Below are 26584 nucleotides of genomic sequence, written 5' to 3'. Positions count from 1 at the left end.
TTTAAAGTCCAGTTTAAGGATTTTTTTTTTTTTTTCCAGAAACAGCCACTGGATAAACAAGTAGACCAGAAGGTGTGTTTGTCTCAGAGTTCACACATATATACAGCTAAGCTTTCTCTAATCCAGTATCCACAGGATCTCCTAGGCTAGCAAACTTTTTGGTTGTAAGGACCCCTTTACACTCTTCAAAATTACTGAAGATCTCAAAATGGGGTATGTCAATATTTACCATCATAGAAATGAAGACCGAGAATTTTAAACATTTATTAATTCATTTAAAAAATAGAAATGATAAGCCCATTACTTGATAATGTAAATGGCATTTTATGGAAAATGACTTTTTCAAAACAAAACCAAAAAATCAGTGAGAATAGTGGCCTTGTTTCACACTTTTGCAAATCTCCTTAATTGTATGGCTTAATAGCCGACATCCAGATCCTCTTATCTGCTTCTACATTCAGTCTATTGTGTTCACACATCTGGAAAACAATACTGTAGACTTGTGAAAGGGCAGGAGTGGAAAGGGTATTAACATTGTAGTAGTATAATGTTAAAAGTTTTAACCTCTTGGATCCCCGCAAAGCCTTAGAAACCCTAATGGGTTCCTGGACCGTGTTTGAGAACTGCTTTTCTAGGCCGTCTAAATTGTTTTGTGGAGCTTGGTGAGCAGCGAGCTAGAGGATACATTTTGATGTGATTCTCCTCATCTGTCCCATTTGTAAGGGTTTATGTTTGGAATAGAAAGTGGGAGCAAACAGAATAACATACATGTTTGTAGTGGCTCCCTAGATAGCCCTAGACAAGAGCAAGTAAAGCTGGGTGGCGCAGAATAGGTCAGGGAGCTGTAATGTGACAGTCTGTGATATAACAGTTGTCTAGCCTGTCTGCTCTTTGTGAGAAGGTTCAGAAATAGGGTGAGGAGGTGGTTAGTATGTTATCATTTGGAAAACCATATTATCTTTTTTTTTTTGGTGCCTATTCGAATAACTCTTGGTCTTCAGTAAATAGGATGCTACATGTATATAGTGTTTATATCTGCACATTCATTAATTTGGGACTATGTATAATGTGCATTTACTGCCATTTCTCAGTTCCTTGTTTATAATATTATGTAGTTATTAAGGGAAAGGAGATAAATAAGTTTATTTTATTTCAAAAAGTTTGAAACAGCTGACTAAATACTTTCTGTCTTGTGCTGTTAACCTTACAAGTTGTATGTCTCTAGACAATGTACAAGATGCAAAGAATAAGTCACATGCATTATTGAGAAATATTCACTAATTTTTTTAAATTGTCTCACTAGAAGCAGTGCTTATATTTAAAGTTTATATGATTATATTTTTCTTATGCAGAGTGCTGTTTTTCAGCACTAGTAATATATATTATATATTATAATTGATGATCAAATCAACAATAGTGAATAGTTAAAAATTCTCAAAGTTCTCTTAATTTTTACACTATTATTTCCCCCAGCTGATATTTTATAGATTAAAATGTCATCAAATTTTGTCTTTATCTGCTTTGGTGTCTCAATTTTTATTTCCTCATTGCACAGTTAAGCTTTATTTGATAATTCACCACCACCCCCCACCGCCAATCCAACACACCCCATCTGATTCTTGCTAACTATCCAGGAGAACTAACTACGATGGTGCTTTTTAAAGTTTTCTATAGCTCTTTGCTCCAACAAAGACACTCAGCATATCCACTTGTAACTCTTAGGGGCCAGAGCCAACTAGGAATACTGTAGAGATAGCTGTCAACAGTTTTGTGTGGGTGTGTCCACAGGGTATAGAGCATTGTGCTAGACACTTGTACTGAGTAAAGTCATGGCATGTTCCTTTGAGAGCCATTAACTGCTACAGAACAGCAGACTGGCTGTTTGGAGAGAACAACCTGAATATAAGATAAAAGAACTTTGTACTCGGCATTTTTCTCAAATGTTGATGTGGGAGTTTGTGAATGTAGTGCAATTTATTGCAGTACACATCTGTGGTTAACTGAAGTTTGACCACCTATATAATAGGTCACTAATTATAGGTGGTCCAACTAAAGTAGACCACCTATGTAATAGTCTCTATTTTCATTGAATTTTGTGAGATATTTTGAAATAATTTTCCATATGAAAGTGAATTTGTATTAAAAGGTATTGATAGAGTGTTGGGATTATATTAACCTCATGTGTGACACATGTTCTAATTTAGTCACATTTTTATTATTTTCATTATAAGGCCTGCTGAAAATGACTGAATATAAACTTGTGGTAGTTGGAGCTGGTGGCGTAGGCAAGAGTGCCTTGACGATACAGCTAATTCAGAATCACTTTGTGGATGAATATGATCCTACGATAGAGGTAAATCTTGTTTTAATATTATGCATATTGATTTGTGCAGGCCCATCATTTGGGTACCAAAAAAAAAAAAAAAAAGATTTTCTTGATCATTTTTATGACTATTTATTACAAGATAATTACACTGAAAATAGTTTTATTAAGTTATCAGACTTGGGTTTTCAGGCTTTATCCTAAAGTTACAGGTAACCATAGATATTGGAAAGCCCTTCTCTCAGAAGAATCTCAAGATCCATGATGTTCATTCTGTGTTAGTATATGCACATTTTGATAGAAGTATGTATCAGAGTTTATGAGAGGGTGAAAATGTAAATTTACATCTTATCTGTACCTAACAGTAATTTTTTTTAAAACGTAGCTACTATTTTTATGGGCTTTTTTTTTTTTTTTAATATATTTTGATGTCACATGTTAGAGTTGAATTATACTGGTGAAATGCAATCTTTTGATGGTTGATTAAAAAAGGTAATAGTAGTTCCTTGTTTTCTTTTCATATTGAAGTAGTGGAGAACCTACAGCTACTTGATGCATTTTTATAAGCTCATTCTTTGCTTATATATATATCAGGTGATATATAAGGTTACAACTGCCAATCCTTTGCAGTCCTTTTTAATTTACTCAAGGAAATGTTAGAATTGTTTTTATTACAAATTAATTAATGAATAATTTTCAGACTTTTTTAGCTTAATGAAAAATTACCAAAGTAAAGGCCAACAGCAAAATGATAAAATAAAGGCCTGGAAGAGACCTTGAGAGGTTAGGTAGTATCAAGCAGATAAGGATTAATTTAATCCCAAAGACCTTTAGGAGCGGGTAACAGAACTGTCCTCATTAACTCATTTCTATGATGTAATTATTATGTATTTTATGCATAATCTAAATTTTCACATTAAGTTTAGCATCAGTGGAGATGGAAATAAGTATATTGCTTTGTCTTTGAAATAGACTTATGTTGTTAGATTATTTCTTAGACTTCTGTACCTCAGGATAAGCAATCTTAACCCCTTACTTTTATTCTAGATCCGATATACCAGTTTTTTATATCAGTTCTGAAAAATTTCCCAGAACTTTCTCTGAGTCCCAAGCTTTGTAATCTAGAATGCCTTGTTAAGGTAATATGCTGTCAAATGCCCTGTTAAGGGACAGTGTTTTGTAATGCCTTGAAGAAACATTTTGACTGCACTGAGTTATATTCTGAGGGCATTGGTGGCCTTGGGAAGATGTTTATACGGTTTAGAACTTCGAGGATTGATAGATAAGTTTTATAAGGAAATGTCAAATATTTTTGGTACTGCAGAGAAAAAAACCGGAGAAATAACACTTATTTACAAAGATTTGATTTAAACATAGAAGCAACTTTTATTTGGCTTCCCGGTTTAAGAATTTGCATTACTAAAGGAGAAGTCTAACTGAAGTAGACCACCTATCTAATAGTCTCTATTTTTTCTTTACAAGTCAGTTCAACGATATATGATGGTTTTGTTTTGTTTTGTTTCTTCCACGAGGATTAAATAGCTCACTCATTTCTAAAGCCAAGGGCACTTGGCATACTCTACCATTTAAATCAGAAGTCAAAGGAAGTTTTAAATAGAATTCAGGTTAAGCATGGAAGTTTTCTTCGGATTTTGGAAGATAGTTTTAGCAGAAGTATCCTCCATCTTCTCTGAAAATACGAAGAATTCCATTACACTGTTTCCTGTCAGAGGTCATGAATACTATATGTGTGATAATGTGATAAAATAGGTTAGGAAATTTTTTGGTGAGAATTGTTTAAATGCAATATAAATCTTAAAGAGCTAAAGTTAAAAGTTAATCCTTTATTTTGAGGAAAGGTAGAAAAAATTTATAAACTCAAACCCATACCTCGATTATGATTTCTGCCAAACCCAAAAACCTGACTTTGGAACATTGATTACCTGTGATTTTTGAAACTGATGTTCCCTCACTAGTGTAGCTGCCTGGGAAGAGGCATCAGAGATTCTTTGAGGCATCTTACACATTAAATTCTTAGTGTGTAGTTCAACTACAAGAAAGACAAGAGAATTTTGTAGTTTATTTTAATAGTTAAGCAATAATGCTGACTTGATGTTTTTGTAAAAGTTAAAGAATGGCGATATTGCTACTCTGTTAGGTTTTCATTGGTGAATAATGTATCAGAGAAAATGAGAGAAGACATAGAGTTTGCACATTTGGAATTCTGTTTTTCTGCATTAAAAGAAATGGAAATAGATGAGAAAAAATATTTAATAAGTAATATCATATTTTCTAGTGGTTTAGGATTTGCAGAGATTTATACTGTGAAATAAGAAAGGTGGTCATTGTTTCATTCATTTTATAGATAAAAATGGAGGTTGTAACTTGGTTAAGGATACTTAGCTAGGAAGTAGTGGCATCTTACGTTTTCTACGACCAAGTTAAGTGGAATTTCCTGTGTACCTTTAAAATGTCTTAAAAATGAAAAATTAGCCTTCAAGCTAAGAAATATTTAATAGTGGAGGCTGATTCAAATTTATCAGTATACCAAAATTTGAACTTACTAATTACAAACTTATCAGTATACTATCTAATGGCATCTTAATGGCAGAGATATGATATAGAATTAGACAGGTATGATGCATACATGGAGTATGTTTATATTTGAGACTATGCATATAATCACCTTTGCTTCCATTCTGAAAAATTTTTACCTTTATCTTTTATGAAGCCCATCAAAGAGTTCCAGAGATAATGAAATACTTCATTAGTAGTGCAAGATTATTCAAACTCAGAGCAATCCCCCAAATAAAATGCCACGCTAGAAATAATATATGTTTTTATAGTTTAGAGATTACTTACTGTTATCAAAACATGTTCTCTGAAATGTACTTAGTAAGGGAAAACTTGTTGGAAGAAGAAAAATTTTGTCTTAAAAAATACAAGTAGTTATTGAGGTCAGAATGAACAGTTGATCAGTTAGCAAATACATATTGTGTATCTAGTGGACATAATATGCTAGTAAAAATAGATATAGAAGTTTTTATTTTTAGGCTCTAATTCATTCACATTTGCATGGTTCTGTTAATATGACACTTATAATTCAGTCCAAATATTATTTCTTTCTTTGATGAAATAGTTTCCTACTCAGTAAGGAAGAATGGATTTATAATTGGATTGACTTGTTTCATCTTTAGTACTCTGAGTTATAATCAAAAAGATTTATCATTTCCTCTTTTTAAAAAATTTTTCTATGTTAATTATGGAATTTATTTTATTTGCTGAATAAAGTATAGAGAGAAAAATAGTAATATACCAGTATTGAAGAATAGTGTTAAAAAAATTGTATAATCTTGTAAGCTGTTAATTTTCTGGTTTTACATGTATGTATTGGTAGTTATCAATGAAGGGTGGATGGATGACTTTGCCTCTCAGGGGCATTTGGCAATATCTCAGATATTTTTGTTGTCACAGCTTGAGGGGAGAGGGACTGCTACTGGTGCCTGTAGTGGGTAGTATATAGGATAGCCCCCACAACAAATAATTACCTGGCCCAAAATGTCAGTAGTGTTGAGCTTGACACTTTAATATATGTTACATCTAGCTTTAAGCATCCCTTAATTGTTAAATTCAAGTCCCTGAATTAGGTTTCTGTTATATTTTCTAACATAATGTAATTTAAACTTTACCTTTTCTAAACCAGTAATATGTTATATATGTTAGCTTACTTTAGCACTCTATTAAAACATTCTATTTTTAAAATGAAGTAAACATAGCAATTTTGTAAATGCATTTCTCTTCAAGACTCTGGCCAATTCTTCCCCCTTTCAAGTGAGTGCCCTCTACTGGTCAACTTAACTTGCTTTTATAATAAAAATGAAATACATACTAAGTTTGGATATTTTTATTTAAATTATGGGTATAATCAATTTATAAATACAAATTTTATTTAAAAGTTTTACTTTATATAACTAATTTTTTTAAAATCTAAAGTATGAGTTTACTTTGTTAATATTAAGATTATTGTGGACTAGTTGGGCCTAACTAAATATGTAGGTGACTGTTTTTAACGTAGAAAGGAAATGAGTTGGTATATGAACAAATAGGGTGGTTTTATTGTTATTACTGATTGAGATAATTTTGTTTGAGGTAATAAAAAGTGGCACTGTGGCTCTGAATTTCTTTACCTGCACACAGGAGGTACCTTGTAGCGTTCAATGCTTAGTGATGTGTTACATGGGGTGTTAGGAAGGGCCAATTCAAAAGTGGCAAATTGTGAAAGTTCATATTTTGTAGATTTTTATAGTAATTGTGAGTACCTGATTTTTAGAATAAACTAACACAAAATTCAGGCACTGTATTTAGGTCAATTTAAGAATAAATATTTCCCTAATAGTAATAACTATTTATTTAGACCTGAATGTTAAAAATTATTGGACATGTTTTATTTTAACTTGGGTTTTTGTAAATAGAAAGCTTTAAAAACATACAAACGAAAATTGGTGATGGAAATAAGTGAAAGGAAAAAAAAGTTATGGTTTGGCATCTCTTAAGATTCTGGTTTTAACATTGCTGCTAAATCTTTAATTCCATAAATATTATTTAGTGCCCATTCTGTACCTGTGCAGTCTTCCTAGGGGCTGGAGATACATTGAGGAGCAAAAAGGACCAAATCGATGCCTTCATGGAGCTTATTGGTCTTAGATATATTTTGAACATCAGTTAGACAATAACCCTAATTGTATATAACTTAATTTAGAGGCTTTATGCTTCGGAAGGGCAGTAGATTTCTTGCTTCTCAACTATATTAGCTCATAGTGCCTAGATTTATGGAACAGTTATGTTATTGTGATCTTAATGTAATAAATTTAGCAGAAATAGGTAATAAAAATAAAGTATTTGAGAGGAGTAAGTAAGGACAGTGCTTACTTTAGGTAGTTTTTCAACTTTTCATTTTGAAAAATTTCAAACCTATGGAAAAATAGTAAAATAAAATAGTACAGTGGATACTTGTTAGCTGTAAACTAGACATATTTGCTTTTTCTTTATATGTGCATAATGTATGTATGCAGGTATATAGCATGCACATACATACTTGAATACATGTTATTTATTTTTGCTGAACTATTTGAGAGTACGTTGCACACATTATTATTCTTTACCTCTAAACTTGTGTTTTCTAACACTGGGGTCTGTGAGCTATGACCTGATTGCTTGCCAAATCCAGCCTGCTGTCTGTTTTTATAAAGTTTTATTGGAGCACAGCCAGGCTTGTGTGTTTATGTGTTGTTGGTGGCTGCTTTCACACTACAATGATTGAGTTGAGTAGTTGCACCAGACACCAATTACTACCTGGCCCTATACAGAAAAGTTTGCTGACCTTATTCTAACAAGAGCATTTCTTTGTATGACTACAATGCAGTGATAAAATTTAGGAAAATCACTGTTGATACAATACATTATCTAATAGTCCATAATCAAATTTTATCTGTTTCCAGAATGCCCTTTAGCAATTCCTTTTTCCCCCCCTGATCCAGGATCAAAAAATTACTTGTCACGTCTTAAAATCTCTTTTAATCTAGACCAGTTTCTCAGCTTTTCTTAGTCATTCATGACAATGATACTTTTTGAAAATTCAGGCCAGCCGTTTTGTAGAATATCCTTTTGTTTAGTTCTATCTTATTGTTTGATTCAGTTTAAAGAGTTTTGGCAGGAATACTACATAAGTGATGTTGTATTTACTGTGCATCACATCAGGAGGCACATGATGCCGGTTTGTCTCATTATTGTTGATGTTAACATTGATTATTTGGTTAAGGTGATGTCTGTTTTCTCTCTGTAAAGCTATCTTCGGTTCCTTATAATTAATATATACTCTTTGGGTAGATACTTTGAGACTATAAATATCTTGTTCCCCAACATATTTGCACCCAGTGGGATGTAGCATCCACTGATAATTCTCACCAGAATTAATTACTACCATAGGAGTTTCAGAATGGTAGGTACTCTTCTAACTCTGTCATTTCTACATTTATTAATTGACATCTACCATAAATAAGAGCTCTGTTTCTCTTCTTATATATTTGTTTGATTTGTCTTATTTATATCAGTATGGACTAATGGATTCTTTTTTTATTCATTGTATTAAAGTCTATTACTATGATTATTGATACTTATTCTCAAATTTGTTTTTGATATAGCCAGTGGCATACCTTTCAGTCTGGTTGCTGTATCCTTTTGACATGTCCCCTTCCTTACTTTCTGGCACAATGTGTTCCAAGTTCACCTTGTTCTTTCCATGTATCCCCACCCTGAATGGGAAATGGTATTTAGAAATATCCCGGATGTTAGATATGTGTATTGCTATTGGTGTGTCACTGCTTCTAGACCTTTTCAAGGGACAGAGCTAAGACACATTTTATTTAAAAATCATGAGTTCATTCTTTCTCACTTCTCTCCATATCTTTGTTCTCCCATGGCGAGAATCCTGGTTCTATCTTGTATAAATTTTAATGTTAAACATTAGACAGTGTTGAAATAAAAATGATAATGTTAGTCTTAAATCCTGGTTCTTGCAGTATTATCTAAATAACACAGATTGAGTTAACATTAGGTTAACTTCTTTATTTGTAGAATTATGATAATTTTTTCTCCAGTGAGAAAAATAGGAATCTTTTTTATTTTCGAAATATTCTTAAACCATTTAGGAGAACATTTAGGCAAAGGTTGAGCTATTTATTTACATAAAAATTAAGACATCTTTAACAAAACTACAAGACAAATGGAAATCTTGGAAAACATTATATTAATATTATATATAATACATATTATATAAAATAGAAAAAAGGAAACATCAAAATGGGAAAAAGAGGGGCTAAGGATATAAATAGCCAATGTATCCACCAAAAAAATACAACAAATAAGACATAAAAAAGATATTTCATTAACATAGAAATGCAAGTTCAAACAAACAGCCTTTTTTTACTTTCATATTGGCCAAGATTAGAATAACAGTGCTGGGAAAGGTATAGAGAAATGTATACTATTTATGCTATAAATGGAAATATAGCCTTACAAATGTCTGTAGGTCTGTGGGTCAATTTGGCAGTATGTATCAAAATGTAAGTTATGTGTTCTTTGACCACTTCTAGGAATTTATCCCAAGAATTCAGCTGGATAAGTGTTCAAGGTGAATACACAGGAATCTTTATTACAGTTTTTTTTTTTTTTAATGGAAAAAATCTACATGTCTACCAATAGGGAATGGGCAAAGTAATTTGTGTATATCTATACAAATTTACAGTCGTTTAAAGGACTAGGTAGGTCTATATGTGCTGACATTGAAAAGTGTCCATTATTTAAGTAAAGATGTGTCATAGAACATTGTGTAGAATATGATTCCATTTATTTAAAAACAATGTGAATGCGAACATAAAATATGGTAGGACATATGTCAAACATTCATTCTCTAGTATTTGGTTTTTCAAAATGAGCATATCCCGTTTGAGAGGGAAAAGTAAATATTCATTTTTGAGGGAGAAAAGTCCCTAACGTATTAGATGCCATTAGATTATCTACATTCTTCCCCCCTTTTAAAACTTCAACAGATTGGATAATGCAGATGTATTTTGGATAAAGAAATTAGTACCAGGCCAATTAAAAGAATAGCTGAGAGACACATAATACAAAACATGAAAAATATATTAGCATTTATAATTAAGATTAGGTTCATGATTGATTTAGTCTCATATTCTGACCGTGGCACTAAGTGATAATTTGTTGGAGAATGTCACATGACTTCAACAGGTTACAGACATATGCTTATAATATCCTTATTTCAAAGTCTGTTAGGGAGCAAATTTTCCTTGAGTTTATTCAGGTTGTTGAACCAGTTTTATCTCTTGGAAACTGGTACACTTTATTTTTTCTAGTCTTAAGCTAAGATTCGAAATTATTATTTTAATTATCTGTCATTGTAGAGAAGTCTTTGTTTTCTTTATTCTTACTTTTAATGAATGTCTTAATCAAAAATTTGATCATGAAAACAAGTTCTTTTAACGCCCTTGCTCCCTAGTCTAAACAGAAATTCTTCGTAACCCTCAGTGTCTTAACTTTCCTTCCCTGGAGCTTATCCTCCTCCATCATACTTATTTTGAAATACTCTGACTGGTTTTGCAAAAAGGAGTTCAAGTGCAGATGCCCAGTGATTTTTATAAGGATAGGATACTATGGTTGCCGTATAGCTCCTGGCAGCCGGTGGCCTGCCCCCTACCTTTTTTGCCTATAATAGCATGTACAATGTAATATATAAAATAATACAGTAAACTTTTTATAGCACTGCTATAAAGGGATTTTATAATTTTTCATTTTGTAAAGAGATTTTCATGATCTTCAGTTCTAATCTGTATACAAAGTCCTGTGTGTTATTTACGCACTACTACAACTGAAGGAACAATGACTTAGAGTAGATGAGAGATGTTTCTGTTTTTAAGAATTAGCTATCTACAGCAACCTTTGATGGCTTATAACCAGTAGTGTGGAACACATCGTTCTGTGATGGGTTTAAATAATCTTTTTAGAAGTTACAAAATACTTGAACATCAAGAGAGTAAAGCTTTCTTATTTTTCCCTATCGGTGTTATTTAGCTGTACATGAAAAGTATTAAATACTTAACACATTAAGAAAAACCTTACAAACATTTCAAGAGTTAATCCTTAATACTTTAGCTGACATTTTTAGTAGTCTTAGTCATATTTACAAGAGCATCCGATGGAATCAGCAGCATGAAGACAAATTAAATGGGATAATGCTTGTAATAGGCTTATCATAGTATCTGGCATATAAGTAAGGGCTCAGTAAATGTTGGTTGTTAGAATTTCTATTAATAATAATATAGTTACCGTTAGTAAAAATTATTACTTTCTTTAAGTTTTTTGTTTACTGTGTGTCTTCCCATGTCAGAGTTACAGCCTGAGTTGGAAAACTAAGTGGAGTATGTTAAAAGATAACATACGGAGTAACTGGTTACCATTAATTATAATAGAAAAATGACAAAATGATATCCTAGTCAATGAATTTAATCTCCTCTTGAATGATTTAGTTTTAACTTTCAAATTCCTCTACTGGGTCTACAGATAAGTTTCTATGCATAAAACAACACTTAAAGGCATGTTAATAAACTGGAAAACACTTTTGAAAAAACATTATACAAGTCAGTGCAAATAAGATGGAAATTCTAAACGGGCAAAGGACACAAGTGATGGGAATAAATAAGAAAATATAAAAAAAACTAACATATATTAGTCCTCAAAGAAATGAATATTAAAGAAGAAATTTTAGCGTAACAAATTGACAAGTTTAAAGAAAAATAAAAATATAAAATCGATTGTTAGTGGTCATGAAGTGGGTACACTCTTAATGCTATATGAAAAAGTAATATAAACATGCATATATCAACAACTTTTTTGATATCTTTAACATTTGCCACATTTGGTTTCAATCCTTTTCTTTTTCAAGATATATAAGTTGAAGGTGGGTCTTCTCTGCAATCCTGTTCTCTTTTGTCCCATAAGTGTTTTAAAATCTCTATGTATTGTTTGGTTTACATTTTTACATTAAAATTTTCTTATGTAAAACTTGCTTGAATATATTTATCAAAATACTCAAAATATTATAATTTAAAATTTTATGACATTTTAATATAATTTAAAATATATTAAACTTGTGCTTATTTTGATAAGATAGTTTTTACCTTGAATAAGACAGATATTTACATTGGATTCATTAATTTATTCAATAGACCAATTACCCACTGTGTTTAAGACTTATGCCCAGAGTATACAATGGTGAGCCTAACTATGATGGGGTTTAGAGGCTAGTAAGGGACGTAGACTAAAAACAATTACACAAATAAATTCATAGTTACAAACTATAAAACATGCTATGAAAAAAACAGGTGCCCAGGAGGGAGAGTGATTAGTCCTTTGGATTTTATTTTTAAGAATGAAGGGATGCTGTTAGAGGACTTTAAGCAAATGAATGACATTTAAAGCAAGTAATAATTAAAAATGGTTACCAGCTGCTATGTGGAGAATATATTGTTTAAGAGTAACAACAGGGTTCCCTGAAAGGAAGGAGTAGCAGTAGATTGCATGAGACGAAATAGTTATGGACCCGAGTGATAGTGGTGGTGTTGGTGGGTACTTGGATTTGGAGTATATTTTGAAGATAGATAAATGGCTTGAGATAATGGGTCAGTATTAAATACCTGTGTAATTTTTCTCTATAAGACATTTTAAGATGCCATGTTAAGTATATCTTTATTATAACTACCATTTAAAAAGAAATAAACCATATTTCCTTATTGTCGTTTACCTGAAGTGGCATTACTGTGTAAAAGGCATTTGTATGATTCTTGATAAATACTTTAATTGCTTTCCAAAAGGATTATGACTGTTTATTGTATCACTAGAAATGTTTGAGTTCTACCTGTGATTAACTTTTGCTGGCATAGTATATTCATTTAGAAAAGTTTTTTACTATTTCAGTAAATAAAACAGTAACACTTTAGCTGGGAGTAAGGGAAAATATTTGGAATAACTTTTCTTCATTTTATATTTTGTTACATTGCGTTAAAATGGCTTTATTTTGTCCTAATTTCTGAAGGATGTTAGTAACTTTATGTACTCGATCTAAAAGTTTTATTCTATTTCAAAGGCTGGAAATAATACTAATTAAGAATGTTAGGTCTCGATCCTTTTCTTACTCTAGTCTTAACTAGTTTTGTTGTAGAATCTGTGTGTTGTTAAACTAGTTGGGCTTTGATAACCTGTACTTTCTCAAAGTGGTGACATGTGTTGGGAATACTTGAGATTTGTGAAAAGGTATTTTAGTAGCGTAGAGCAGGGTTGGCAGACTTTTCTATAAAGGGCCATGTGGGTCTTTGTCACGTAGTTTTTTTTTTTTTTTTTTTTTTTTTTTTTTTTTTTTTAAACAACCATTTTAAAACATAAAAACTATTCTTAGCTCTTGGGCCATACAAAAACAGGTGGGCAGGATTTGGCCTGCGAGCAGTGGTGTGCTGAAACCTTTAGACTCTAATCTCGGGAAAGATTCCACATTGATGACTAAGTTTTTTCTCTTTCTAGTGGCTAACCTGAAGTTTGAACATAATCTTTAGTATTTATATGTCATTTTTGTTGTGCTTGCTTTCTGCTTTGTCAGCAAACCTATCCTTTTTAGACCATACTTTGCTTTTTAACACTTTTGTTCTTAAGTTTTTACCAGATTGCATTGCCTTTTTATATCTCAGTGACATTGTACTTCTAAGGAAGACTAGTTAAAATTAACTTTGGAAATAATGAAGTTTTAACCTAAATCTGTTATTTCTAATCAGATTTTACTCATTGTTTATAAGTAGGTTGTAGATTACTTTTTTCAATAACTGAATGTGATGCAGAACTTTAATATTTTTAGGGTTTAGAAGGGAAAAGATAATAGGAATGATAGATTGGTGAATAGAGACTGCTTTCTCAGTTTCTTAGTCCCTTTGATGGAATATTCATCATGGAAACATGTTATGAAATACATGCAGAAACTACCAATATTCTATATTATATACTTTTGAAACAAAGTATTTGAAAATTTTGTAAATGGGACTTTATTGAGGTACATCTTGGAGACATTATATGGGGGCAGATGGTGAATAATCCCTCAGCCACGCCTTAGGTATAGACTTGTGTAGCTCTAAAAACTGTAGTCTTTAATTTTATTGTTGGTAGAACATTTTATATTTAAAGACTAAGGAAACTGATTAACTGTAAGGTTGACTTAGGTTAGTATTGTTAAGTGAAGAATGTGAGGTGACAACAGCAGGTAAAGAAAGGTCTTTGGTCTGTAGCCACACCTGGGTAATGAATGGATTAACTCTAAGACACTGTACTTTGCTCTCAAGTCCTGCTATTTCATTATACTTCAAAAACACTGGTTTTTAATTTTATAATATACAAGAGTTCTTTCAAGTAGTTAATTAAGGGAATAGGCTAAAATAATAAAATGTCAACCAAATGTTCAAAGTTTTAGTAAAGAGCTTACTTAGAAAATAAATTCCCATCCATTTTTTTTCTGACTGGTGAAATAACTAATTTTTATTATAAACAGTTTGGAAAATACAATTTACTTTAAAAGGTAAGCATGAGATCGTATTCTAATATGGTAGTCTTTCACACTTAAAAATTAAAAGCCAAAAAAAGGGAATATATTTAAGATAGCATCTAGGAAAAAAAGAAAGATAAGCAGGAGATAAATTATTTCTTAAATTATCTCTGTTAAAGACAGCCTTTGTTAACATTTTGGTATAATCCCATCAGTTTTTAAATTTATGTACAGATACATTTATATAGATATATACATATATTTTACTGGGATCATGCTACACATATATTTTTGTGTTCTACTGTAAACATTTAGAAATATTTCATCAAAAAACATGATTTTTAATGACCATTCTCTTTTTTAATGATGGAATGTTTATAAAGTAATTCATGAACAAAGACACTCTAGTGCTACAGCCCACTGTGGAACAATAAGAAACAGTGCCCATGGCTTATACTTTAAATCTATTGTCAGTCCCATCTCTTATTCCATGACTTCACAATTCACCATTCCTTTTCCCTTATTTATTGAGGCCTATTTTGGCAGAGAGTGTGTGAAATCTTTTAGGCATAAGTATTAATCAAAAGTCAGAAAAAAATGAGTGTTAATATTACCCCTTTTCTTTACTCAGTCTTAGAGTTGCATAGTCTCTTTAAGATATCCATCTTTCTCTACTCCTCCCCTTTTTAATAGAGGCCTCACTGAATTTGCAGATAAGACAGTCTTACTCTATTACGGAGTTATCGTAGTATCCATTTGTCTGTGAGATATTGTTCCCAGGATTACAGAAATGGATAAGGGCTTTAAAATCCTCAGTATTGACCATACTCTTATATATTCCTTTGACTGTAAATAAAATAGATGCATGGTAATTATTTGTAAGTTGATTTTTCTTGCCATCTAAAGCACCCTGAACAACAGAGTTAGTAGACCTATCCCATTTTTGTAATAATTGCTTTCTTTTATAAGAAGTTGGGTCTTTTTGTTACTAATAGGTACACTTTCATTGGTGAATCTCTTTATAACACTTGTTTGTAAACCTTTTTAAAATTGTGGTAAGAAATACGTAACATAAAATTTACCAATACAGCCATTTTTAAGTGCACAATTCAGCGGCATTAAGTAAATTCACAATGTTGGGCAGCCATTAGCTCTATTTTCAGAATGTTTTCATCATCCCAAATTGAAACACTTTGCCCATTAAACAATGACTCTCCAACCCCTTCTCCTCCAGCCCTAGGTAACCTCTATTCTACTTTTTGTCTCTGTGACTTAATCTATTTTAGGTACCTCATATGAGTGGATTCATAGATATTTGTCTTTTTGTGCCTGGCTTATTTCACTTAGCATTATGTTTTCAGGGTTCATCCATATTGTGGCATATATCAGAATTTCATTCCTTTTTCTGGCCGATATTCCTCTGTATGTATATACCACATTTTGTTTATCCACTCATTGGTAGAACACTTGGGTTGTTTTTGTATTTTGGCTATGGTAAATAATGCTGCTGTGAACATTGGCGTACAAGTATCTGTTTGAGTCCCTGCTTTCAATTCCTTTGGTTATATATAGTACCATTGGAATTGCTGGATCATATGGTAATTCTACATTTAATTTTTTGAGGAACTGCCAAATTGTTTTCCATAATGGCTGCACTATTTTACCTTTCCATTGGCAGTGGTCAAGGGTTCTAGTTTCTCCACATCCTTGTTAAAACTTGTTATTTACATTTTTTTAATCTTTAAATAATAGCTCTCCTAATGGCTATGAAATAGTAGTTCATAGTGGTTTTGCTTTGCACTTTCCTAATGATGCTGAATATATTTTCATGTGCATATTGGCCATTCGTGTATCTTTTTTGGAGAAATGTCTGTTAAAGGGATTTGCCCAGTTTTGAATTGGGTTCTTTTTCTTGAGTTGTGTATAATACCTTTTTTAAAGTGAAAGGTACACCGTAATAATCTAGACTGTGTTTCTCCTTTCTCAGGATTCCTACAGAAAACAAGTAGTAATTGATGGAGAAACCTGTCTCTTGGATATTCTCGACACAGCAGGTCAAGAGGAGTACAGTGCAATGAGGGACCAGTACATGAGGACTGGGGAGGGCTTTCTTTGTGTATTTGCCATAAATAATACTAAATCATTTGAAGATATTCACCATTATAGGTGGGTTTAAATTGAATATCATAAATGGACATTGAGGATTAATTGTAAATCTTTCATGTATTGAGACTTTGCTAACCACTGTGCAGAAATTATCTAATTTAAATTTTAAAATAATTATGATGTAGGTAGTATCCTGGTTTTACAAATGAAGTTTATGAGAATTGGCAAAGTTGAATAACTTGTTCCAGGTGGTGTAGACAGTGGTGGCACCAGGATGGAGACCTGGGCCTATTTGACTCTAATCCCATGTTCTTAACTGCTCTGCACTAGGGGAGCAAGGCTTCAGCTTAGCTTAAAAGCTAGAGCCCTCGTAAAAATTAATACCATCAACAAAAATGTAAAAAGGTAATGAGGTGGTGCCACTGAAACAGCCTTAAAAATAATTACATATATTTGGTTAGAATTTTTTGGAATCAGATATTAGATACTTAAGGAAAAAAACAAAACTCTGAAGTTGTAAAGGATTAAAGTATTAGAACAATTACAGTTTTAAAGTTGACAAATCTTAAAACTTTTATTAAAAGAATCATTGTATTGAGTATAATTTATATTCTATTTCTTTGAGGCTTTAGTTTTCATAAAACTGCACATTAAGCAAATATCACATTCATCGGCTTTATTCATTTCTTACAGCATGTTTTCTCTCTAGTCTAGTAATAGAGAAAAATTTGGGTGAGTGATAATATTTTTGTAGAATAGTAAATAGGTGTAAATACGTTAACTTGTCCAAGTTTACGCAAACTAATACGTAAAGGAACTGGGAATTTGAACCAGTTCTGATTCCATTGTCTACTGGCTTTTTCTTCAATGCTGCATCTTTGAAATTCACTTACAATTTTGAAGGAATGTAATTTTACCCCAAATTTAGAGTTTACGCACATCTTATTGAAAAATATCAACTTGTAGAAGGACTTGTACAGAATAAACAGCGTAGTAACATCAGTGTTGTACACATAGAAATTAAAATCTTTCCACTTGTGCTTTCTTGAGAAAGGAATGTGGAAATTATGTTAATGTTGTAATTAATGTTTTTATAAAAACACTTTAAATTCTATATATACATATTTAACATAGTATGTTTCTAAGATTATAATTTTAAAAATTAGGCATAGCACTTTTTTAGCCTAGAATTTTTCAATATTTTCTGTTCATTATGTGACCTACCTACATATGAACCTCTTAGATTTTAATTTTAGTACATTTCTAATTATTTGATCTTTTAAGAGACATAGACATTCTCTATTTAAGATAGAGAAAAAAATTAATGGGAAGGAGAAGCAAGGAGAATTTGGTGTGAAGGGAACTAAGAATACATAAAAGTCAGCCATATTTTATGAGAACATTGTATACAGTTTTTGAAATATTTTTGTGTTACTGATACCTCTGCTGTAACTTTTTTTTTCCTCCCCAGAGAACAAATAAAAAGAGTTAAAGACTCTGAAGATGTACCTATGGTCCTAGTAGGAAATAAATGTGATTTGCCTTCTAGAACAGTAGATACAAAACAGGCTCAGGACTTAGCAAGAAGTTATGGAATTCCTTTTATTGAAACATCAGCAAAGACAAGACAGGTAGGTAAAATTATAATAAACACAAATGTGTTCTCTGCAAACTATATCAAGTGATTTTAATCATTAATCATAATTTACTAATATATATTCTAATAACATCATTTGGAGGGCAGGAGGGCAAGAACATTAATAAATAATGTACATACTGTCATTTAACATAATTTATCAGTTTTTCTTTCCATGATACTAAAACAGGTAGTAAAGCAATATTTATTTGGTAAATGTTCTCTTAAGAATATGAAAGGGCAACTCTTCTTAATCCAGTGTCCATGGTATTTCTTTTGGCTTTGGTTTCTTTCCACATTGAACATTCTCTTCAACTCATAACATCTTACATTCACGATTCAAGAAATGTGGGTTTTTTTTTTTTTTTCTGTTATATTTATAAAGTGAAAGACCAGGGATTAAATATTGAGTTTCCTATTTTAGAAATGCTTTTAAGAGTGTTATGTCATATGTTTCTAGATTAGACTTTTTTTGTATTTGAAAAATTTTACTTGGTAGAATTTTTTTAAAGGATATATTTATTTTTGGAGATAGTTTTTTAAAAAGCAGGAGAATATTTAGAAAGTAAATAGAAATTCATTTACTGTGTAATTCTTTCAAAATTAATGCCAGGTTGCCCGGAATTTTGTTTCAAAAATTACTTATATTTTAAAAGTAACTTTTTCTTTAGGTAAAATAAAATAATTACAGTTGATATTATTTAACTTAGTTGTATGAAATAAGAATTTAACATATAGAAAAAAATCCTAGAAAGGAATAATAAGGATATTATGTAATATAATTTTCATATAGTAAGAAATTGATTAATTTATGTTACATAAAAGGTGGATGTTTGTTTTGGGCTTTGTTTTGGTTACATGTACCTGCGAGTTCAGAAAACTAATGCTAGCAGGTAAGAAAATGGGTAAACTCATTACACAGTTAAACTTATAAAAAGCACTCTAGAACGTTCATTGAATTTCGTAAAGGGATAAAAATTTAAAAGTAAACCATTATTCAGCTGTATGTACGTCTATTTCCCTAGTGGAAATGTATAGCTTCCTAGTCATACAAATAGGGTACACAGTGAGAAAATTTTATTTTAAGCCTTTGTGTTGGGATTAAAAGCTGAAATAGTGCGACCATAGTACAAATATCTCATTCTAAAGCCTGATTTATAGGTTAAAGAAAGACTTGATATACAACACTTTATTTTGGAGGAATTAAGATTTCATTTAAATCCATTCCTAGATCTTAAAGTCTGGGAAGAGGTTTGGTTTTTGTCTTTTTTACTGGTCTTGACCAGATTTCTTGATTTCCCTTAGAGAGTGGATACTCAGAAAACATGATTATAATATTTAAAACCTTTTCTCCGAACATTTTATCAAAATTTTGCAATATAAAATTGAAGGAATTTTATCAAAAACATTTGCAAACCTACTACCTAGGTTATACCAATAACATTTTATTAAATTGCATTATTTTTAACTTTTATTTAAAAGATACTTTTTAAACTGGTTACAATTTTAGTTTACATTTTATAAAGAAAAGAAAAAACCTAGGAGACTTTGCCTAATGTTGTAAAGGATTGCAAATAGAGCAGTGCTTCTCATACTTTAATATGCCTGTGAATGAACTGAGCTGCTTATTTAAATCCAGATTCTAATTCAGTTGGTTTAGTTTGGGATCTGTGATTCTGTGCTTCTAAGCAGCTCTCAGATAATGCTGATTTTGGTACATGGGTCACAACTGGAGCAGAAAGGCAGTAAAAGACAGTAAAAGGGAGTTTGTTATTCTCAGTGTTGCCCTCCCCTTCTTCATTTGATAAGAGCTTAAAATAGCTGTGTCTTCCTTGTTCAGTAGTTCTTCTCTCAGTACTAGTTGATTCTTAGTGTTTGATGTTAATGCTTTAAAACGCTACAGCATTCATAATCAGAAAACTACCTGGTTTCTTTTAAAATAGATTTTTAGAGTTTATACTGTTTTTTGGGGAAAGGTGGGGAAGATGTATGTAATATGTATGCTATGGAAGTAGATTAACGTAAATATGCTTTGTAGACATTTAGTGGATCATGTAATTAAAATATAGAGCGTTAAAAGGAATACTTCATTTCTTAACCTCCTAGTGCTCACCTTTTCTTATATCCTGTTTTATTGATATCTTTATGTAATTTATGTTGCTAAACTATAACTGAATTTCTGATCTTTGATTTCTTTATTACATGGACTCGTTGATTTGCCTTTCAAAAGTTTATTCATCTTCTTCTGTTGAAATTAATTTGATATTTGCATGCTTTAGAAAGATTTTAAAGAGCTATTCCAAGTACTGATTGTGGAGATTATAAAATGAAATATGTAAATTTTCATAAATTTTACATCACCAGTTTTTGTGAAAATCTAAAGCTCTTTTCTACAGAGTATTTTATTTATTACTCATCTATTATTTATTTGTTATTTGAACAAAATAAATATGCATATTCTTGTTGTTACTTGTTTCATGCCTTAAGTTTTGGTCTTAAGCATGAAACTAAAACACAAACACCAAAAAATTATATTCAAGTTAGTAGGAACAGGACATTCATTTAGAACTTCTCATAGATATAAGTCAGGGCTGGCAAACTTTTTCTGTTAAGGGCCAGATAATATTTTAAGCTTTATGAGCCACAAGCAGTATTCCCCCCCTCCCCCTTTATAATCCTTTTAAAAATGCAAAAATCATTCTTAGTGTAGGCAGTAGAAAGAGTAGGCTGTGGCAGCACTTGGCCTTCTGGTTGTAGTGGTACTGACGCCTGATTCTCTGAGGAACTGTATTATTTGATTAGACTCTAGAAGTTAGAGCAGACTTTTGACTTTACAGGCTAACATTAGTAAATAAAAAGTAAAACTTATCTATTCTGTGAGAGGGAAATAGAGAAAAAAAATTTACTCTAGTACTTTTTAAGATAAGGATTGAAGAGTATTTTACCAACTTTAAAGAATATAATGAATTATATTTTTCTCAATCATTTTAGTCCACATCTGAAAGGTCAAATTAATTTTTATTTTCTGCTAGTATGCTGTATGTGGTCCTTGTGTTCCTAGTGTATAAAGACTGTTACCTAGTTTGCTTAGTAATTGCCAGATTTTCCTGTTCTCTTTGGGAATGCATGGCAGTATTGGCAAAGGCTGTTGAAACCAAAACATTGACACCATGGTAATCAGCTGTGTGTTTTTCAGTTTGCTAAAATCAAAAGTGGGGAGGGAGGTTCAGTAAAGTGGATAACAGAAGCAGAATTCTCAGCCTATTTGCTACTCCTGATTCAGCTTTTTTGCTTTCTGGAGGTCTCGATATGAGCATAATGTAAAAATTAGCTTTATGACCTGAAAAATTGTTGAATGATTAATTTCCTAGTTTTTGTTGTTAATGTCTAGATACTTAAAATTAGTTAGAAAACTGCCATTAAAGAAAGCTTCTGATCAAATAGTTTTAACAAAGCAAACCAAACAAAAAACCTTATGTGCTATATTTCTGTTTAATAGTAGTTGAGTTTGTGTACATGCAATCAATATTTTGAACTTTAGCTTTTTATGAGTTAAAAATAGAACAGTTTCTGAATATCTGCTTTGCACCATACCTAGCCTTCCAGTTAGTGGGTATTGCTGCATTTCGGTAATACCTGAGATGGGCTATATAGTTTGGCAAGGTGCCTTGAGAAATTCAGTAATGCAAAGTTGCTTTTTAGAATACATCTTGTTCCTCTCTGTCCTCTCCCCTAAGAAGGCTAGTGTTCTTGGAACTGTCTATAATTAGGGTATTTGAAGTGTTATTTCCTTGAGTTTGCAAGAATTTTTGCAGACAATAAGCATTCAGTAGAAATAAATACTTGTTTAGAATGAAATCTCTTAATGAAAGCAGTTTAGGCACCAGGATATGGAATGATACTATTTGTTAACAGTTCTTTCTCTAACCTGGAGTGCTCTCTTTCCTTCATCTCACAAGTATGTTTTCAGATAATAGCTGAGCTAAAAATATTGTCAAATCTCTTGATTTAAAAAAAATTTACATGTATACACTCGTGCACTTTTGTTCCTATATAAATATTTCCAGATCTTAAAGTTTGATAAATGACATTTGAAAATGAGTATATGTGGCAGTAAGCCATATTCTCAAAAATAAATCATCAAATGCCAGTTAAGAACTTAGTGACTAGCCACTATTGGGTATTAACTACGTTTCAGCTACACTTTATCTTTAAAAATTACCTACAAACTTTAGAATATGAAACCAGTGTTCTGTACCAGTGCCAGTGGTTTAAGGTGCACACAAGGGTAAATAATATTCTCTTGATGGCAGTATGACCTTAAAGTATACTATCAAGAAATAAGAAATATTTAAATGTGAGAAAATATGATAATTGATTCTCGAAAATCTTAAATTTTCTGTTAGTAAGAATAAATGAAAAAAGTCACTCTGGAATAACTGTTTCTTGGTGTTGTTAATTATCTTAACCACTGAGGTCCAAATACTGAATATCTTGGTGGTGGGTAGTAATCTCTTCTTTTTAATTATTGGCTTCCAATTCTCTCTCTGCATTGCTGGAAACAAAAATCATATATTCTGATATTGGTGATGGGGATGTGCACACTTAAAAAGTAGACACACTCATCCTAAACTGATTTTAGAAAAAAGTTAAGATCAAAATTTGCTTCTCCTAAATTAGAGGATCAAAACCTTGTTTTTTCTCCTCTGATAGCATGTTTTAGTACTTCTATGTTGACCTTGTAACTTTTTAAAAACAAGAATAAAAGTTTACATTCTTAAAAAATATGAGCTTTGACCTGGTTTGTTTTATATATATAACTTGAAATGTACATTTTAATATGTAATCAGCATATTTAAATGCCTACTTTTTAACTGAAACTTAATTTTATGAATTTTAAATTAAAGCTTTACTTTAATGGTAAATTACCAAACTCTACTGAAGCAGTTCTTAATATATTCTTGAGATTTATAAAAATTAATATACCCTAAAGAATTGAAGTGCCTTTTTTCCCTTTAACTGTTATAAGCAGTGACTATGCAATGACTTTTGCATGCAGAAATTAAGCCTTAGCTGTCGGCTTACTTCAGTTAATAATTAAATATTTGATTCTTTGTGCCCAGTTGAATTTAACACTAAAAATCATACATTTGCTATGTATTAGCTTTTTAGATGCTGAGTCCATTTGGTCACATTTGGTTTATAGAAAGACTGATGTTACCAGTACCAGCGAGTTAAAATATTCCAGTCTCCATAGTGAGTAATTTATTCTTAAAATTAAAATAAACAGATTAAGTTAAATGTGCAATAAAATATACCAGCTTTCCTAAACACATCTTTCTTTGAGAAAAACGAACACAAATATTATATCTTTTAAGTTAATTTGCGCTATATGTAAATTAACATTTGTGTGTTTTCTCTTTTAAATATAAGCATCTACTTTGGTGTGGTGTGTTTTTCTGGACGAATTAAACACTTTTTCCCCTTTGGTTACTGCCTAATTTTCTGGACTGGAAAAGACATTAGAAACTGTTGATCTCCATATGGCCATATATGATTGATTGTTCATAGCTTTCTTTCCATAACTTTAAGCAGAGAAGTCCCTTTTGTATGTTTAGAATATTTAAATTAGAATAGATGTGAGGCCAGTATAATTGGATACTGTTCTAAAAATTATTTTTAAGACTCGTAATAAAAATACAAAATGCATTGCTACAGTTCTTATGGGTATATTTTTAACAATTCATGTTTTCATATTATGGTAAACAGCCCTCATTTAGCATTTTTATTTAAATATAGTTAATCCACCCACAGAAGGCCCAGTCTCAGCTCCACTTATTGACCCTAGAGATGGACTAGACAGTGTTGTAATTAAAGGTAGAATTCGAGATTTCAGTCTCTTGACCTGACTTTATTTTGGGGGGTTGTATGTGTTTTTTAAAACAAAGGTCACAAACCCTTTTGTACCATTTTTCTCGTTATTCCTTATGCAGAGTAGGAGCGGTGGGGATTAGTGGTACATAAATCAGTTATTTTCCCTAAGTCAAAGAAATAATTTAAATTTAACTTCAGTTTAGATTTTGATTAGTCCCATGACTAGCAAACCAAAATGATTGCTTTAATTGATATACAGGTACTAATACATGTACTCAGGTTTTTAATAATTTTCCCTAACTGCTAATTAAATTTTTTTAAAAATTCTATTTCCATTATAAAACAAAATTGACTTTAAAGAACAAACCAGGATTCAAGCCATATTTTAAAACTGCATCCCCTTTTTTATTCAAACAATCTGATGTCTGTTTTAAAAAGAGATTCTCAAGTAAAACTCATAATTTCAAACTTCTTGCACATGGCTGTCCCAATAAATTATTATTACCAATGAAACAAACTTTAAAGAAGTTGTGTTTTACAATGCAGAGAGTGGAGGATGCTTTTTATACATTGGTGAGAGAGATCCGACAATACAGATTGAAAAAAATCAGCAAAGAAGAAAAGACCCCTGGCTGTGTGAAAATTAAAAAATGCATTGTAATGTAATCTGGTAAGTTCAGCATATTAATTTTGGCAGAAAGCTGATGTCTTTCAAAGGTAACAAAGTAGCAACTACTTTAGAACTACCTTAGATGTGGGATTCTAATTTGAATTATTAAAAGGTAAACCCCAGAAGGGATGAGAGGGTGGGATTAGTGGGGAGGGGGTAAAAAGGTGAAGAGGAATAAGTGGTCCAAAAAAAAAAAAAAACCTTAAAAAAAAATTCCAGGCAAAATTTAAAGTAAAACATAAATAAGTATCTTTCCTCTTTTTTTAAATAAAGAAACCTATAGTTTATTTACATAATTTGTACATTTTTATTTTCAATCTAATGAGTATTAATTACAATTGAGGCAGTTTTGATGGTTATAGACTACATTCGTCATAGGCTCTAAAGAGAAAAAAATAAGAAACTGTATAGAGTAGAAGATAGGAAAGGGCCACTCTTACAATATACTCTTTTCTTTTGGACATTCCACAAGCAAATACTCTGCCTGTGTTCTCTAACTCAATGATGTCAAAATCACTTTTACCCAACTGAGAAACCTGGGAGTCTTGGGATGACTCCTACATCCTTCTTTTTCGTCCCCATTTGGAGGCAACCATAAATTCCTATGATGCTCCATTCAAACTTTTATCACATCATTAGTTCAGGCCCCTTTCATTTCTTGCTGGGACTATCACAACCTCTTATTTGGTTTACATGTTGCCACTTTCATTCACAGTGCAACCAGAGAGATAAAAGAAATATCATTCTCTTCTTTAAATCAAGTCACTGACTATGGAATAAAATCTCATTTCATAGCATGCTATATATGACTCTTAATATCTTTCTATCCTTCCAGCCTTTGGCCTTATCTCTAAAAACTGCTTGCTTGAGGTTTTTTTGTCCTTATGTAAATGAAAACCATGTTTTTTTCTTACTTTCTCTTCAGAATGGCTATTGCTTTTGTTTGGAAGACCAATATTCCTATTCCCTAGTCTTATTAATTAGCTGACACTCAATCAACGATCTTCTACTCTCCTATTCTCTAAGAATCTTTCTTTAAACCCTTAGACTGAGTGTAATGCCCTTTTCTGTGTATTACCCGGTATAATGTTCTTAACTGTGACACGCTTACCACGTTAAATTGAAATAACCTCTTATGTTTGATTCCTATACAGTAGAATTTTAGCTCGAATCATATTTTTAATCTTTGCATGGCCATAGCCTAATGAGGTTCCTGGCGCATAGCAGCTGCCCAGTTGGATTTATTGAATGTAATTTCTTAATGATTAAATTATTAAACTTGGTCTTGCTCAGAAAATATTTCACTCAATAGATGCCATAAAGTTCACACCAAAGCTTAAGATTTTGATGCATAGTTTGTAAAGTTCTGCAAGAACATTAAATAAAATTGTAGTATATTATTTTCCGTGCTGATTAAACTAAAGGTTGGTATTCTTGTGTGTGTGTGTGTGTGTGTGTGTGTGTGTGTGTGTGTGTGTGTGTGTTCACCACCCAAAGTCAAATCTCCTGTCACCATATCTTTTGACCCCCTTTACCCTTTTTTACCTCCCCCACCCACGTCCCCTCTGGTAACCATCATACTGTTGTGTCTGTGATTTTTTGTCTTGTTTTTTCTTTTAGTTTTATATCTCACATATAAATGAAATCATATGGTTCTTGACTTTTTCTGTCTGACTTATTTTGCCTTAGCATGATATTCTCAAGATCCATCCATATTGTCACAAATGGCAGTATTTCATTTATTTTGTGAATTGAAGATCTGAAATAATTAATGTATCTCCCAAAAGTAAAATATATATCTGATAGTAGACTCAGTCCCAA

General features: G+C 31.6%; 1 protein-coding gene across 2 annotated transcripts in view; it reads left to right on the top strand.

The window, feature by feature from the left end:
* The first annotated feature begins 191 nt into the window (after positions 1-191).
* The window catches only part of KRAS (KRAS proto-oncogene, GTPase), a 33338-nt gene continuing 6945 nt past the window's right edge, over positions 192-26584 (top strand). The window contains exons 1-6 of one of the 2 annotated variants that reach the window (XM_025047365.1): positions 192-213; positions 2232-2353; positions 16465-16643; positions 18055-18214; positions 24640-24755; position 24899. In XM_025047365.1, the coding sequence (XP_024903133.1) occupies positions 2243-2353; positions 16465-16643; positions 18055-18214; positions 24640-24755; position 24899 (567 nt within the window). In that variant the 5' untranslated portion in view covers positions 192-213; positions 2232-2242. Of the gene's footprint in view, positions 214-2231; positions 2354-16464; positions 16644-18054; positions 18215-24639; positions 24756-24898; positions 24900-26584 lie in introns of those variants that run through there. The other variant, XM_006912695.3, reaches the window with a different exon arrangement.

Source organism: Pteropus alecto, unplaced genomic scaffold (assembly GCF_000325575.1).
Source record: "Pteropus alecto unplaced genomic scaffold, ASM32557v1 scaffold103, whole genome shotgun sequence".
NCBI classification, from domain to species: domain Eukaryota; kingdom Metazoa; phylum Chordata; class Mammalia; order Chiroptera; family Pteropodidae; genus Pteropus; species Pteropus alecto.
Note: the sequence above shows the minus strand (reverse complement) of the source record. Positions and strands in the feature narration are given on the sequence as shown.